This window comes from Propithecus coquereli, unplaced genomic scaffold, assembly GCF_000956105.1.
Source record: "Propithecus coquereli isolate 6110/MARCELLA unplaced genomic scaffold, Pcoq_1.0 Scaffold223, whole genome shotgun sequence".
Lineage (NCBI taxonomy): Eukaryota > Metazoa > Chordata > Mammalia > Primates > Indriidae > Propithecus > Propithecus coquereli.
Window position 1 is genome coordinate 5,072,264 of NW_012147523.1, and position 17,953 is coordinate 5,090,216.

The 17,953-nt window shown below is 43.5% G+C and overlaps 1 protein-coding gene across 1 annotated transcript in view; it reads left to right on the top strand.

The window, feature by feature from the left end:
- The first annotated feature begins 4,051 nt into the window (after positions 1–4,051).
- The window catches only part of DNAH3 (dynein, axonemal, heavy chain 3), a 135,781-nt gene continuing 121,879 nt past the window's right edge, over positions 4,052–17,953 (top strand). Inside the window, exons 1-8 of the mRNA XM_012644945.1 lie at positions 4,052–4,081; positions 8,173–8,277; positions 8,838–9,060; positions 10,746–10,818; positions 11,210–11,384; positions 13,276–13,465; positions 14,865–15,060; positions 17,377–17,502. Coding sequence (XP_012500399.1) covers positions 4,052–4,081; positions 8,173–8,277; positions 8,838–9,060; positions 10,746–10,818; positions 11,210–11,384; positions 13,276–13,465; positions 14,865–15,060; positions 17,377–17,502 — 1,118 coding nt within the window. The remainder of the gene's footprint in view (positions 4,082–8,172; positions 8,278–8,837; positions 9,061–10,745; positions 10,819–11,209; positions 11,385–13,275; positions 13,466–14,864; positions 15,061–17,376; positions 17,503–17,953) is intronic.

The window sequence follows — 17,953 nt, forward strand, 5'->3', positions numbered from 1 at the left end:
TTGTGACAACCAAAAATGTCTCTAAACATTGCCAAATGTTTCAGGAGGCATAATCATCCCCCATGAAAACCACTGCCATAGAGCAAACTGGTGAAGACCATGGGCTGGGGTCAGTCTTGAGCTGTGGTCCCAGGTCTGACTCTTACTGTGTGACAGAGTAACCTCTCTGTGCATGGCCTCATGTGTAAAATGGGGAGAGAGAGAGGCTCGAGCGTTGGTCTGTTACTGCACAGGTCTCAGGCCCTTTCCAGGGAGGGAGCTGCCCTGGCCTACTTCTCCTCTGTGCCTGTGGCCATAGCAACCTGGAGAACAGCTCTTTAGATACAGAGAGAAGCAGTTACAGGGTTGTACTGAGGACTGGTGAAGTAATGGCTATAAAGAACTTAGCACCTATTAGACAGATAGTAGGGGCTCAAAAATATTTGATGGTATTATTACTTCTACTTCCTAATATTTCTAGAAATAACCGGGCTGATGGACAGAGAAATAAGCTTGGGGGTGATGATTATAATAAACGAAAGGAGCCTGCTCTAACTCCTCCACAACAGCTGAAAAGACGAGCTGATGGTGGGGATCGGAGATCACCGACAGAAAAGTGTCCCTAAATTATTAAGTTTTAGGCAACCTTGACTAGCTTCGTGCACTTTGTTCAGCTGCAATATGATGAAAGCTCTTTTCATCCAGAAAAGGTGTTTTATTTTTTCCTCTTAGAATGAAGCACTGCCAGCGTCATTCCTTGGATAGAGGCTGCTTTGGAAAGCTGAGTTGGGGCTTCCACTGGGATTTTTGTTTAAGGGTGCCATCTAGGGGTGCCTCTGTGAATCTTCTAATTCCTCCCCCCTCTGGCATTTTTGTGGGGCTAGGCAGGTTTTGCTTGTCCTTGTGTTGTGCCTCCTCCACCACATCATGTATTCCCACATGGCTGTGATCCTAGCATCTCTCCACAGCAGGACTTGGCACTCAATGAACAGTCAATAGATTGGTAAAATAAATCCACATGCAGCCTCTCCCATGCCTTTCCATAATTCCTTGCTGCAATGGGCTGAATGTTTGTGTTCCCCCCAAATTCATATGTTGAAAACGTAACCCCCAATGTGATAGAATTAGGATGTGGTCATATAGGAAGTGATTTAGGTCATGAAGGTGGTGACTTCACAAATGGGATTAGTGCCCTTATAAAAGGGACCCCAGAGAGTTCTGTTGCCCTCTTTCCACCATGTGCGGATACAGTGAGAAGTTGGCTGTCTGCAACCTGGGAGAGGGCCCTCACTCGAAACCAACCATGCTGAACACCCTGATTGCAAACTTCCAGCCTCCAGAATGGTAAGAACAAAATGTCTGCTGTCTGCAAGCCACCCAGTCTATGGTACTTTGTTATAGCAGCCACAGTTGACTAAGACCTGTTCTCATTAAGCAACTATTTTAGGCCTCAGTAAAGATCTGCCAGGAGCACTGGGCTTTGAATAGAAGTGTGTGGAAATTTCCCAGCAACAGATTGAGACCCTAAAGTGTTAATACCACAGAGATAGGGACAACCTGGAACCCAGCTGATCCCTCTTCCCTACATTGCCAGATTTAGCAAATAAAAACACAGGACACTCAGGTAAACTGGAATTTCATGTAAATAACAGATAACTTTTTAGTACAAGTATGTCCCAAATAATGAATGGGACATACTTATACCAAAAAAATCTTTCATTTGAAAAAATTATTTACCTGAAATTCCAATTTAACTGCACAGCCTGTTTTATCTGGCAAACCTATACACTCAGAGTTGAGAGGATTGAGGAACTTGAGGCCCATGTCCTCTCTTAGGAATCATTGAACAGAAAGTTAAGTTAGACAGCAAACAATTCTAGTGCAGATGAGGTGGCCTGGGGCAGGGGGTGGCGCTTTCATTCTCTTTGGCAGGCATTATATTTATTTTTCACCTTTTCTCAGACTACATGTAGGTTTTTTGTTAAAGCCATATAACAGATTCCATAATCAGGTTAAAGTTCCAACTTTGCCTCTGACCTAGCTGAGTAACTATGAGCAGGTTAGTTAGTTTAGTGTGTAAGTTTTCTCAATCATAAAACTTGGGATAATTATATTTATCTTCTGGGTTGTTGAGAAGATTCAGAGAGATGACGTTCGTTAAGTACTTAGCACCAGTCCCAGCAGATAGTATATACTCAATAAATGGAAGCCTATTGTTATTGTTTTGTTTTCAAACACAGGTAGACTTAAAGCACACTAAATTTCAGATGGAAGCATGTCTCCTATTCAGACACAAGGTCACAGTGTTCATTAGCACCATACTAGGCCCACTCTAATTCTTTACTTGATTGGATTACAGTTGCTGTTATTTGTGGGACATGAGGTTTCACACCCAGCATAGGTGGCCTGGTAATAACCCCATGTCTGTCTAAACCAAAGTCCCAAACCCTTCTACTGGCTCATTTATTCCAAACACTATTTGAAACTGTATATAGACTTTATAGTAGAGAGCACAAATACAAGATGAGAAAGCTTGGGGTTATTTTGAAAGTATGGAGAGCCCAACTTTGAGGAAGGAGTGAGAAAAGGGGGAAATGGAAGTCCTTGGTGGTATGCAATTCTTTTTATAGGATCTCAGAAATATTTGTGTTCTGGACAGGTACTTTATGGACAGAGCAGTGGACTCGGAGTCATCAGGACAGGCTTCTAATTGTATCAGCCCTACTTATGAATGAGTTGCATCAACTTGGGAAGGTTGTATGCATTTCAGTTTGCATTTCCTCGTCCTTAAAATGGAACATCATGGAGTACTGGGGAAAGTTGAGTGAAAAAATAGACATGCAAGCATGACACCCAAAAAGAGTTCAATAAGCCTAACTTGGTTTTGAGAGAACTTTCAAAGTGACCATGTAACATGTACCTTGAATATTCTGTGTTTATTATAATATCAATGTTAGCCACAAAATTTATAGAGTGCCCACTGGGTCAGATGACCAAACTATCCCAGTTTACCAGGACTGAGAGGATTCCCAGGATGCAGGACTTACAGTGTTAAAACTGGGAAAGTCCCAGGAAAACCGGGATAAGTTGGTCATCCTTCTACTGTGTGCAAATTGCTCTATAAGCATTATCTCATTAAACCTTCAAAGCAATGCTATGAAGTAGGTACTCACATGATTGCTATTTTACAGACAAAAAGGACACTTAGATTAAGCAACTTGCTCAAGCCACATAGCCAATTAAGGGGAAGAGCAGGATCTGAAGCCAGACCTGTCCAGCTGTAGATCCCAAGGACTTAACCACCATGCTATGTGCTTTTAGAGCTCTCCAAAGGCATGGTCTCTTATTGCCGCTCACTTTCGTGTTCCTGGAACATTGCTAAACACCCTCCCATCTTCCCTTCCGTTACCAACACTTCCTGCTGTCCATCTGGGCCTCCAGCAAAGGGAGACACCAGGATGTGGAGCTAGGTCAAGCCCAGTCTTGTATGTAGGCACTGCAGAGTCCCCTCCTTCTCTTAGCAACCGACGCTGAGGCCTGGTTACTGTGCCCAGGGCCTGCGTAAAGCACTGCCAGTGTTAAAGCAGCCCAGGGAGGAGGAGGGAGAAGAATGCAGGCTGCCAGGGTATTGTTTGGAGGGGTTATTTCTCCTTCTTCTCTGTGTTAATATGTAACTCTCCTTCAATTTTTCCTCTACGGTGAACTCATTGTGTTTCTGGAACAGTTCCAAGAGAGGAGCCACTCAAGGGAAAGGAAGAATGGCCATTTCAGGAAGAGCAGGAACTGGAGCTACAAGCCCAGCAAAAACCCAAGGCTCCCCCTTCATTGTCTAGCTTCCCTTTCTCTCCTCTTCTACCAGGGAACTCCTCAGGGAGCTGAAGTCTATGACTTCGGAGAGGGAGCCCTGTGAACGGAGTTTTCAGAACTTCTGCAAAGTTCCATTGTTGGTGTCATCCCCATTATGCTATAAGGAGGTGTAAATTTCAGAGCTACTGGATAGGAGAGGAGCATCCCTGGAGAAGCTGAGAGCTCTTTATTCATTCTTAAAATAGCCTCTATTAGAGTGGACACCATGAGCAAAATGGATTGCTCATCTCAGAAGGTAGGTGTGAATTTTAAGGCATGTTTCTTTTTTTACTTGTATTTTTAATGTGTAGGGAATTTGGGAATATGTGGGAAGGGGGATATTTTGATCATAGACCAACTGGCATGTTAGATTCCCTTAACTGAACAAGAGTGTTAATCACATTTTTATGTTGTCTCCTTTGAAATATTTTTGCTGAATTAGACTTTTGGGTATCTTCAAGTTTTGCTGTGAAAAATTTAGGAATAGATACCTGTTCTTCCTTTTTTTTCCCCCTTCCAAAGCCATTAGACCATATATTCCAAAAAACAGTTTTCAACTGTGGCCGCACTTTAGAATATTCTGGAGACCATCTTAAAAATGTAGAGTCTTGGTTCCCACCCCCAGATTCTGATCCAGAAGATTTGGAGTGGGGCCCTGGAATCTATATTTTCAGTTAAGACCCAAGTGATTCTGGTGTAAGAGTCCTCAGATGAGCACTTGGGAACTGCCTCCATGAAGAACATGCAAACATCACATGTAATCAGGAATAAGCTGCCCGAAACTTAATAGTTCTATCTAATCTAGGTGCCAGAATCTTATTTGTAAAAGCTAAGATCCACCAAGTTGCCATACACTGAAGTGTCCAGAGGAGCATTTTAACTTGAAGCATTATACAATTAAAGTGGAATTGTCGATAATAACTGAGCCCATGCCCTGAAATGAAAACTTCTTTAAATTTACCAAAGAGAAGACTTAAGCATTAGTATTTTCAACAAAGCATTTTGCATAGCCAGGCAGGTCTTATGAGAATCTCTGTCTCCTCCCCTTGAAGGTGCCACAGGGAATTCTTAGCCAGAGATTTTAAGAAAACTCTCTTTGCTTTGCTCTGGAATTGATTTCTAGATCTGCTGATCTTGCGTGTGTCCTACATTTTCCTGTGCCACTGACTGAGATATTTTCTGCTATCATGTTATTTATGACTCTTTGCATATAAGTCTTAGTCTGTGCCTATGACCTAGCTCAAAGTTTAACTTCTTTCTGCGAAGGTTCTGCTTCTCTCCATTGTGTTCTAGAAATGCTCATGGTTTGCTTTCTTCATTATCCCAAGAAGAGCTTCTCTGTCTGCTTGCATGATGCAGCATCTCTGTTCTCTAACTTGAGAAATCTGTTATTGACTCAGCTGCCTCTGTCTCCATCCCTTGGGTGACCATTGCTCTGTATGGAGTGACATAAATATAATTCTATCTGGCTCAAATCCAAAACAATCTATGGGCTCAAGTAACCAGGAAATCCACGTTGGTTACAGGGATCCAGCTGAAGCCATTGAGAGTCTTTCTCCTTCTTCTGGTGGCTCTGCTTTCTTCTGTGTTGGCTTTATTCTAAGGCAGACTTTCCCCTACACAAGGCAAAGATGGCTTTAGTCATAAACATCCTCATAGTAGTGACCCTAATGAAAAGAGAGTTCCTCTTTCTCAGTAGCTGTAGTGAAGGTGTCAGGAAATCCTCTGATTAACCCAGCTTGGGTCACATGCTTATCCCTGAACCAATCACTGCATCTAGGAGGGTGGAGTATTCTGATTGGTCAGATCTGTGTCACATGCTTTGCACTGCAACCAGGGCTGGGACCAGCCACACTGTACAACATGGACTAAAATTGAAGTAGAGCCAGTTATGTACATAGAGCTATATTCCACTTCTTTTGGTGGGCTGAATAAATCCCCATTTGGTGTCAGGGCTGAAATCAGCAGAAGCATGAAAGCCAAGACATGAATAATGTTAACATCTTTCTTGACTGCAGAAGGTCAGGGTTTTTTTGGTTATAACTACTCATTTCCATTCTTATTGTAATTTACTCAAGATGTCCGAATTGTGTAGTGTTTGCTTGTTGCTCTTTTAATGAAGATTTTTATTTGAAACAGATTTAAAAACTAGGCCAAAGGAAAGATTTCCACTGACCACAAAACCTTCTTGCTTGCAAAGACGAAATACAGACAGCTCTAACTTATCAATCGGTATGTCTTATGTCTGGGGTTCTGAAAGAAATTGTGAATGACTTCAAACCCCTTAAAGTACTGTTGTCAAAATCTTCTTTGGGTGGTAATAGTACCTGCTTTGGATGACTAGATTGCTTTCAGGTTGATGCTGGGATTTTTTCCATTTTGTTCCCCAACTCAGTGCAGATCTGGTATTAATTTCAGTTGCGAAAGAGGAGGCATTTAGGGTTGATTGGTCGATTCTTGGGTCCGTGAAATTGAAGTCAAGAGCAGAAAATCAGACACAGTCATTTAAAGGAGCATAGCAAGTTCTGTAAGATGAAAACAACAGGGTCAGTGGTTCTCAAATGAATCATGTTTGAGGTAGGGCTCGATCATTTCTACTTTTAATAAACTTCCATTAGTGACTCTGATCTGCCACAATTCTTGAGAACCACTGAATTAGGCCATTATTGTATCAGTGAACCCATTCTATGTTTTAAAAGATCCCAGGCTCAGTATGCATCTTTGTTTATGAGTCTACATGTTTTTGTTGAATTTTAAGGTTTACAACCTTTTTAAAGTAATTTGCCACGTAAGTGGTACTTGCCATTTCCAGTGTGTTGGGATGTAGAGTGATGTGTATTTAAAAGCCACTGACTTAGAAGACAAGTCAGCCTACTATGTGGCTGGAGTGTGTTACCTATCCTCTCTGAGCCTTACTTTCTTCAGCTAGATTATGTGTATGAAAAAATCTCATAAGGTTGTACAGCACCTGGCACATAATAATTTGGAATAATAGTAGATGTTATTGTTCTTGTTGTATAATGAGGAAAGTGCTCCAGGGTAGACAATAGGGGTTAATTTGAGTCAGCAGTGAGGGGTTGGGGTGTGTGGGGGCAGGGAGGGGAGGGAGCTAATAGCTGAGTCATGTTCCCTTCCCCGAGTCCCACTCCCCACCAATTATCTTACATGACATAATTTATGGGCCCAAATAAACCGAATCAATATGATAATGTTCCATCTTACACAGGAGTTAAGTCCAAAGTCATTGCCTAAGGTGAAAATCACAGAGAGCCAAAATGGCCGTAGAAAATCCCTCAAACCATCTTGAAGGTGCTGTACAGCAATACCTCTCAATAAGTCCAGGCCAGCAGTTTTTCTTCCATTGTTGGAACACATTGCAACTTCTCCATCACAGCCCCAGATGAAGTAGTTGTCTTGCACATAGGGGCCGAGTCTTAGGACAAAAACACCTGCGATATCGTTCAACAATGCAATCACATTCGACTGTGTTCGGGAGAGGTGGAAAGGCACTTGGGACCTGAGAGTGACCATGGGAGCCACAAGTTCACACCTACCTGAGGCTCACTCCCAAGTATACAACTCACCGAATGGAATGGTGGACTCAAACACCCACAGAGTAAATAATATTTTTCCTTTCCATAGGAAGCACACAGAGTTGCGTATGTGTGAGTTAAATACACAGAAAATGCAATGCCACTGCCTGAGCAAATTCCTCTTTGGAACTTTGCATATATGAAAATGCAAGAGTCAGTTTTTTAAAGTCACCCCGTTTAATCACACCCAAGGGTAGGGTACTGGGGATGCCCTCAGAATTTGGGCTCTCCCCAGGGAGAAAAATATACATATTTACTCATGGAAAGGAAGCTAAGGAGGAGACACCAGAGGAGAGACAGATTGATGATTAAAAAGTGAAACGGGGTTTCATTGGAGAGATGTTGGTCACAGGATGCAAAATTTCAGTTACGAGGAATAAGTTCAAGAGATCAATTGTACAGCATGGTGACTACAGTTAACAATATATTGTATTCTTGAAAAACATAAAGTATTCTCACCATAAAAATAATAACCATGTGAGGTAATGCATATGTTAATTAGCTAGATTTAGTCATTCCACAATGTGTATATATACTTCAAAACATCATGTTATACATTATAAAAATACATACAATTTTATCTGTTAAGTTTTTTAAAAAAGTGAAACATAATATATGGGAGTGAGGAGGGTGTTTTGTGGGCAGAACGCTGTGCCTAACACCTTTCCTGGGAACCTCTTTAGTCCTTACCAACTCAGAGGCTTAGAAAGCCTTCCTAATTCCTGAAGGGTGGCTTTATTTCCATTTCCCTCAGATCACCAAAAGTGACTCGATACATCACATGAGCTGCTCCCAGAGGCGGCCAGAGCTGCCCCCTCTGCCTGCTTCTGCTAATGAGGAACCGTCTGAACTCTATCAGGTATGCACACGTGACTGCCAGCTCCTCTGTTGAGGGTGACAAGGTGAAGAACACACCCTGCCTCTCTAGGTATTTGGCAGGTACTAGTGGGTGACAAGTCAGACTTAACGAGTGGGCTTTGGTCACTTTTGCCACCAGAAGTGGCTGCAGCAGTGTGGGAGGCAGAACTATGCCATTGCACAAAGGTGAGTTAGAATCTGGCCTTCCCACTTACCTGCTGTGTTATCTAAACTCTCTGAACCTCTGCATTTTCCATTATAAAATGAGGGTGATTATACCTACCTTATAGCCATATCCATAAGGAATAAAGGCAAGAGATATAAATTACCTGCCTCACAAAGTTGTTGTTGAAGGCAAGCTATTATCCCTGACATCAGAAGTCATGCTTGCAGTGGTCAGAGAAGTACAATTGGTGTCTTTTCGGAAAGTATTTCCACTGAGTGTGCAGAAAGTAGAAGGGACAGCATGAGGAAATCTCATGGGTCTCAGAGGGAGCAGAGCCCAGGCTCGTTGAGAGATGCCTCCTCATCATGCCTCACTCTGCTTTTCTTCCCTCATAGACTGTCATGTCACACAGCTTTTATCCGCCCTTGATGCAACGCACCTCGTGGACCCTGGCTGTACCCTTCAAAGAGCAGCAGCACCACCGTGGGCCCAGTGACTCCATTGCCAACAACTACTCCTTGATGGCCCAGGACCTGAAGATGAAAGACCTCATGAAGGTCTACCAGCCAGCCACCATCAATATCCATAGGGATAGGACCGGTCAAGGGCAGTCATCAGGTACTTGTGGCAGTATGTCATACCCTTGTAGAATGGGGCTTTGGAGCGAAAATTCTACTTCTAAGTTCTAGTCCTGGCTCCCGCTCTTGCTGTAGCTACTAATAACTTTGGAGAACTTCATAGAGCCTCACTCTCCTCATCTGTGAAATGGAAATGATTGTAATGGCTAACATTTATGGACCATTTACATATATCAGGCACTGTCCTGTGTACTTGTGTTATTGCATAACAAATCACCCCAAAACTTTGTGGCTTGAAACAACCACTATTTATTATCTCACAGTTTCTGTGGGTCAGGAATCTGGGCATGGCTTGACTGGGTGATTCTGGTTCAGAGGCTCTTGCAAGCATGCAATCAAGGCATCAGCCAGGGCCACAGTCATCTCAAGGCAGCTAGGAAAGAATCCTCTTCCAAGCTCACTCACGTCCTCAGGTCCTTGCTGGCTTTTGGCCATAGACATCAGCTCCTCACCCTGTGGGCCTCTCCATAGGGCAGATCACAACATGGCTTCTGGCTTCCCTTAGAGTGAGTGAGGGAGAGAGTGAGAGAGAGAGAGAAAGAGCCAGCATGACAGAAATCACAGTCAGTTTTGAAATTTAATCTTGGAAATGACATCCTATCACTTTTACCATATTCTGTTCATTAGAAGTAAGTCACTAAGTCCAGCCCACAACTCAAGGGGAGGGAATTACACAAAAGCATGATACCAGGAAGATGGGGATCACTGGGTGCCATCTTGCTTCAGTCCTGGCAGGATGCTGTGAGCCTGGTTTTAGTTCCCCACGTCATGATGTGTTTTGGGATTCTGTTACTCCCCAGGTATCAAACTCCTCACTACTTCTACCTTCTTCTGTACCCAGAAGCTGAGGTTATGGCTTTTACTTCATGCTAGCTCACATAGAAGAGCATCTTGTTGAACAATGCAATGTCTTTTCGAATTTTAAAGAGTATTTTTTCTATTATTGTGCTTAGAGTATATTGAGAAATTCAAAGTATGAATACAAGATACATCTTAACTAGTAATCTTCAATTCTCCCGATTCCCTCAAAGTGTCAATTTATAGTATCAGTATGTCTTTAACATTTCTCTGTTACTTACTAATTTCTTCAGACTAGAGACTTTAGCAAGTAACAGCATCTAGCCAAAGTTTCATAGTTTTGTATCATTTATTGAATTTAATTGTAGTGACCTTCTATTTATTGCAAATGAGATTGATTTTTCTATTTACAACAATTAATACTTATTGTTTTTCTATTTGTGATAGTCATATAAAATTTCCTTTAAAAATAAATACATTAAGTTTAAAAGCCTGAGTCTATTTATAAGAGAAATATTAAACAATAATACAACCAAGGTTTAGAAAATAGAGTGTACCATGATGGAGAGCACATGGAGCCAGCAGTTATTAGTGCTTGTCAAAGGTATAGGTGAGTGGAAAGTGTGTTCATCCCCACTTTACAGTTGCGGAAGCTGAGGCCCGGAGTGATGAAATCATTTCATCAGGGTCACATGATAATTAGTGGTGCACGTGGGACTGGAGCCCACATCTTCTGCCTCATCCCTCCATCGGGTGTATACTCCCCTCATTTGGCTCCACGACTGTTCCAAGATTTGTGTCCCTATGGGCAGAGAATGGCCCAAGGCCACTGCCCATCACTGAGGTCTTTCTTCTCCATTCTTCCAGCAACTAAAAGTTCATCAGAGCCCATCAAGAAGAAAATGAAGTTCTCTTCCAGAAGCAAAGAGGATTACTCTGGGTAAGGTGTCACTGGGTACCAGAGAGCGCAGAACAGTGGGCTGAACCCCAGGAGACTGTGGTTTCCTTAAAGCCACACTCTGTTTCTTGGCTTCAAGGCATTCCCAGATACCCAGTGGACTCATGTTTTTGTCCACCAATTCCCTTAATCCAAAAACATTTTTTTAGGTTCTAAACAAAAATAAAACAACTGGACAGAATCATCCTAACATACTCGTGAGGTGATCAGTGTTTAGGGTCATCTTTGAAGTACACACACATGCCGTTAGATGACACACAGGAGAGGGGCTTCCACCACGGAACCACCCTGGTCAGGTTGGAGAAAGTAGGCCGGCACCACAGCACCTCGTGCAGAACCAAGCACCGAGGGCTGAGCCGTGTCTACCTTTCAGGATCAAGCTGGTCTGCGACACCTCGACCTCCTCACATGTGAAGAAGGAGATAGAGACATCTTTCGTACTCCCAGGAAGCAGACCAATGAGTCCAGAACAGCAGATTGATGTGATGTTACAGCAGGAGATGGAAACAGAAAGGAAAGAAAGCAAACCATCTGAAGCAGACCTGGAGGTACCTTCTTGTTGCCCCCTTTCCCTCGGTTTGCTGAGTATTATTACTCTTGGCATCTCCGTGATTCAAAACAGGAGGAGAACAGCAGAATCCTTGGGGGAATGTTTTAAAAATACCAAAGTTCGAACTCCATGACACACTTACCGAATGAGGGTGTGTGTGTGTGTGCATGTGTGCAAGAGAGAGAGTTCTCTGAGTCATGGATGAGCTCTGCTGAGTCATGGAAATTGGTGCCTTTGGGTCCTCTGAGAACATAGATTGCAAAAATGGTGGCCCATAGGCTAGGGCTGCCAGATTTTGCAAAACAAAAAAATAGGACACATAATTAAATTTGAATTTCAGATAAACAATGAGTAATTTTAGTATAAGTACATCCCAAAGGGTCCTATATTTCATCTGGCAGCTCTGTTTATCATTGGCTGAATTTGGCCTATAGATGTGTTTTAAAAACAAGGGAAGTCTCACATAAGCTACATTTCCAACTTCTTTTGAAAAAGTTAAAATATTTGGCACTGAGCAGTAGCTACCTCCTTTAAATGAGAAATACACTCTCCAGTTTGTCACCGTCCCCACCATTCCTTGTTATTTTCTTATGTCCAGCCCACTTTCACTTATGAACATTACTTGCCTGGCTCTAGGTAGACATTTGAGTTTCTAACCTGTCTTAAAAGAACAACACTTCAGAGCAAAACAGCTTGTGGGTTTATAGTGTATAATAAAATGAATAATAAAAACTCATAGCGACTGCGTATGTACTACTGTCAAAATCCCATGCTTAACCCTCTAGCTACTTGACCTTATCCAAGACCTGGGTACTATGCTTATGCCCTTTGTCCAGTTGTGAAAATTGGAGTGTATAGAATGATTAAGCAATGTGCTCAAGTTTGCACAGTAAGAGACAAAACTAGGACTTAAACCAGGTCTGGCTGATGCTGAAGTCTCTGTGCTCTTAAGAGCTATGCAGCATTTTCTCAAACTTGCCTACATTTAAGGATCACCTGGGGTGCTTGTTAAAACCCCCTACCTGCCTGAGGAAGGGCTGGGAATCTGCATTTTAACAAGAGCTCCACCCTCCCATCCCAGCACTCAGGCAGTTCTTAAAATCAGGGAAGTTTGGCAATACCGCCCTGTATAAGCTGCTTCCACTAACGTTGGAGAGGGGTGAGCTGCAATTACTAGCAGCAGCTTCTTCTGCCCAGACAGTTGGCACTGAAACGCAAAGCTGATTTCACACCCTTTCCCCACACTTTGAGCTTCTCATCCATCTGAAGCAACTCATTCATTCCCAGAGCCACTCAGCCACCCAGCAGCTTAGAGGCAAATCCTAAATAAGCAAAACTTCCTGACATCACCAGGTCAGATTGGCCATTTTTGTTTCGTTTGTGTTGCTTTCTAAACTGAAAAGCCCATGGTTGAATTAGAATAACTATCATAGGTCTCCCTCGGACTCTGGGGATTTTTCCCTCCCTGACAGTTACAAGCCACAGGATCAAAGTGCTTTGTAGGGGATCATTGCCGTTTAGGAGGGTGACTTATTTGATTCCATTTTAGGAGCTTGTCATTCTTCTTAAAGGTCACCAGATATGCTAGCTCCATCCCTGGCCTATGTCCTCATTCCACTGTTCCTATTTGTGTGGCATTTGACAAGTCCTTCCTTATACCCCACTGAAATCTCTTTGGCTTTGGTTGAGTCCTCTAGAGTCACTGGGATTATGTCAGTGATCCCGTTGCAATGAGTGTGAAGCGACAAGCCCAGAAAGCAAGATTTTAGCCAGGGGAGGGTGAGGATGGGTGCTGTGTGAAAGGAGTCCCTTGGGAGCTGATGGGTGGGACAGGTGGACACAGTTAACCAATCACAATCATTTTCTTGCTGATGATTTGTTTATGAAAGAGATACTATTACTATCTGACCAATGGAATCCGAAAAAACATGATTGCCCCCGAGGAGGACGAAGTGATGGTTCGGATCTCAAAGCTGATTTCTAACATGCTGATAACAAGTCCCTCCCTGGAACCCCTGCTGGCAGCCCTCGTGGAGGAAAAGAAGAAGGACTATTATAGCAGCCTCATGAAAAGCATTGGTAAGGCTGGGCATAAAGGGGGCAGGGGGTTTTCTATGTGGAGGGCACCTTCTTTCTTCTCACTTTATCAGTCACCATCCTGAGCCCACTGAAAATGCCAAAAACATCATTTAACCTTTAATCAAAAGGCCTCCCACCCCTGCCATCACTGCATTAATGGGCATCCCCATAACCTGGAGGTCTTGTTAAAATGCAGATTCGGATTCATTAGATCTGAATCTGGGGTGCAGCCTAGACTTTACATTTCTAACAAGTTCCCAGGTGATGCAGAGGCAACTGACCCTGGGCAACACTGTGAGTGGCAAGAGCCTACTTAAACGTTAAAATCTTGCTTAACATCTGCCTCTCCTCTCAAGTAGTTTTTCTCTCTCTACTCCATCCTCTACATCTGTAGCACTTCTTTTCTCTGCTTTCAGCTCAGCCTGCTTTGGAACTTCCCCCTTGCCTTTATTTCTCTATGGTTCTTTAATACTGGCATTGTTATTTCATTTCTCATGAGTCTTGGCTCCCTTATTAGATGGTGAAGGACGTATTATTGATCCTCCCTTCCCTCCATCCTTAGTCCAGTGTCTTGTGCACACAGTGGGTCATTGGGAAATATACACGTCAAAGAGGGATAAGGGGTGATCCTATTAGTTCCCCAGCTTGCTAGTCTATCTGGACAACAGTTATATTTATCAAGTTGTCTAGTTATTTTTATTTTCCAAACTAGCTTTCCAGTGGTGTCTACTGTAATATAGAACCAGGCTCCTAAGAATAATCATGGAAGGTCCTTCAATTTCAGCTCCAACTCCCTTCTCCAGTCTTATCACCTTTAACTTCACCACTTGTACCGGAAATTTCTGCCATGGTATAGCTCACAGCTCTTTGAGCACATCGTGCAAAAGGGCACTGTACCTCCTCACATGCCGTTCCTCCTGTCCCTGACATTCTTCCCTGCTTTTCCTATCCCTGCTTTTCCTATCTAACAAACTCCTACTCATTCTTTATGAACCAGCACAAATATCACTGCCTCTATGAAGCTTTTACCAATCTTTCTTTCCTTAGCATGGAAAACATTTGGTCTCTAAATTTCCATTCATACATATCTGGTGTCATCCATTGTGTTGATTCTTTGTGTAACTAGTTTGATGTGGGAAATCAATTAATGACTAATGAGAAATCAGCAAATAGAAGAGTTCATTGTCATGCGTGATGCTAAATATCCTGACAGGACTCAGCCCCTGGGTCTAAGTGCTCTGAACTGTGAGGTCACACTCCGTCTTCCCATGAAACATCTTCAGAAAGAAAACGCACATCAACAGAGTGGCACTTCCCCCACTGAGTTACACCCAGGGGATTACTCATGACCTTGCACATGGACAGAGTTAATCACGGGGTGTTTGCGTCTTTATTGCAGTTGATTACATCCTCATGGACCCAATGGAGCGGAAGAGGCTTTTCATCGAGGGCATCCCCCGCACATTTCCCCAAAGAGTGATCCGGGCCCCCGTGCCCTGGCACAGTGTCTACAGGAGTGCCAAGAAGTGGAATGAGGAGCATCTGCACACAGTGAACCCCATGATGCTGTGCCTCAAAGAACTGTGGTTTGCAGAGTAAGAAATGCCTCCCCTCCCTTTCCATCCCCTCCCCTTATTGCTTCCACACGAAGGCGAGCCTGTTAATGCTGGGCACAGTGGAAGCTCCCCTGCCCTTGTGGCAAAATGAAAGAACAAAAATCCGAGACTGCAAGTGCACATCAACTCCAAGTGACAACTCTCCACGCAGGCTTAGGTGGCCCTCGTTTGTGCTTCTGGGGGCCTGTCTCTGAGCACTGGAGTGTCCTGGTTAAGAGCACCGACTTGGAGGCAGCCTTCTCAGGTCCAGCTCCCAGCTCTGCTGTTCCATAAGTAACATGGGCACGTTACTTCACTTCTCTGTGCCTTGCTTTCCTTGTCTCTAAATTTGGGATAATGAGAGTTCCTGCTTCATAGGGTTGATAGGAGGAATAAATAACTTAATACATGCAAAGTGCTTAAAACAGTGCCTGATGTAAGCACCCAGTAAGTGTTACCATTACCTCCATTAGGACATTCATCACCCGAAATTATAATTGCATGCTTGTTTGCCTTTCTCTAGCCTCTGAGGCATATGGGGGCTTGGGTCTTACTCCTTTGTGTAACTCAATGCCAGCACAGTGCTGCCAGCAGTGACCTCTCAGTTGCCCATGACTGAATTGGTCACAGGAATTGCAGGAGTCCAGAAGAGGCAGAGGTCGCTTTTTTCTTCTCTTTCATTTTTTAAAAACTGAGATATAACTCATTCCATAGCATTCTCTCTTTTAAAACACATAATGTGGTAATTTTTGGTATATTCACAAATTTGTGCAATTCTTACCACTGTCTAATTCAAAAATATTGTATTACCCCAGAAATAAATCGGATAGCTGTTAGCAGTCACTCCCCATGCCCCTTCCCCTCAGCCCCTGGCAACCACTGATCTACTTCCTGTTTCTATGGATATGCCTATTCTGGACATTTCATACAAATGGGATCATGCAATATATGGCCATTTGTATGTGGCTTCTCTCATAAACATGTTTTCAGTCTTCATCCACATTGAAGCATCTATCAGTACCACATTCCTTTTAATGGCTGAATAATAATCCATTGTATGGCTACACCACATTTGTTTATCCATTCGTCAGTTGTATAGACACATATAACCATTAGCTTATCTACTCAGAAGTTGTAGTGGGCAGGGGGAAGTTTTCTGTGGGCCCCTCAAGAGGAGGTACAAATCCTGGTGGGAGAGTAAAGACACCAAGGGTCACTGAAAAGTCAGGCTTATTCCAATTTCTTACATGAGCTAAGGGAAGTAATGACAGACAGTGATAATTTAAAGGAGTGATTTATAAATGAATGGAGTAGACATCAGGAAGAGAATGGTGGACCTGGGAGCTAAAATAGGCCTTAGGGAGAGTGGCAGAGAGTGGGACATCCATTGATCTAGGAGAAACGGGCAAAGATGAGAGTGTCACAGGACACATGGTTATAGGGCGGGAGTTAGGGGAACAAGTACTGCAGGCAGTGGGAACAGCCTGTGCAAAGGACCCAAGCGGTAGCGTGCTGGGGTGTTCTAGGAACAGTGATGGAGTGAGTGTGCCTGGAGCAGGGTGAGTTGGGAGGGTGGTAGGAGAGGGGTCAGCGAGGTGATGGGGAAGATGAGGAGCAAGAGAGAAGGCACAGACTGCAGGGGGCCTGGTGTGTCCTGGGCTTTCACTATGAAATGGGAAGTGGTTGGGGGGCTGCCAGCAGAGTGATATGATCCAGCTTGGATTTTAAAAGGACCCCCCTGGTAATGGGGAACACTCTCATTTCTTTTCCCTGGCTGGCCTTTCCTCACCCCCACAGTGGCAGGACTTAGAGGACTAAAAGAGGTGCATCCATAGGGTTTTTTTGCTCAAACCAAAGCAGACCTCCAAGTTGTCCCAAGTAGCTCACCCAGAGGCCACATTGAGGTTTGGGTGAAACCTACTTGATAATGACGATGGTGCTTTACCTGGCTCTGTCCATCGTGTCCTCAGTGTTACAAAGAACTCTGATTCATCCGTTTGATATCCCAGGTTCCAGCAAGCCCGATGCCCACTTGGTGCCAAAGGCCTGCTCCCAGATGGGTTATCCAGAGTGAGGCATACAGAAGGCTCAGCAAACACCTCTTGAGTCTACTTATTTATCTCCTCTTTGCAAGAGTTCTTTTGGACCAGCCACAGCTTCCTCAGACTCCCAGAGTTTTCAGACATACTGTCATTAGTTTTTCCCTGCTTACGGTTCCTCTCATTGAATAATGAGAACAGACACCCTTCGCACCTGTCTACAGGATTTGTTATTGAGCATCTTTTAGCTTAGAAGTTTCTCCCTCTCCTTTGGCAGGTTTAGAGACCTCAGGTTTGTTCGAACAGCAGAATTACTGGCGGGAAAATTGCCTCTGCTGCCTCATGAATATCGGGACGTGATCCAGAAACACTGCATGGAGGCGCACCAAATTCTTCTCAACAAGTCAGTGTCTGGCCTCAGGGTGGGGCTGTGTCACAGCAGTGTAAAGACTGAAAACTCTCTGACATGAAAACTGGTTCCCCTGACATCTTTCTCTGTCCTCTTCCTTCCACGTCCAGCTGCTCTTTGCCCCTCACTCCCAGTCTCCCTTTTCGAAATTCTCTCATTACCATTCCTTGTGAGGGTACCACTCCTATTCCCTCCCTCTGGAATCCTTTAGACCTTGCTGCATTACAGGATAATGCATTTGAATGACATATTCAGATGGTCCAGAAAAACAGCCTCAAGGTTTCAAGGTTAGGGAGTTTTCAGACACTTAGACTATTCCTTTTCCCTTTGCAAATGCATATGGGACTATATCTAGAGCCAGAGAAGCTCCCTTAGTAAAATGGAGATAATAATACCTACTGATGGGATTTCTATTATCAGAGAAAATGTATATACAAAAGTTGGC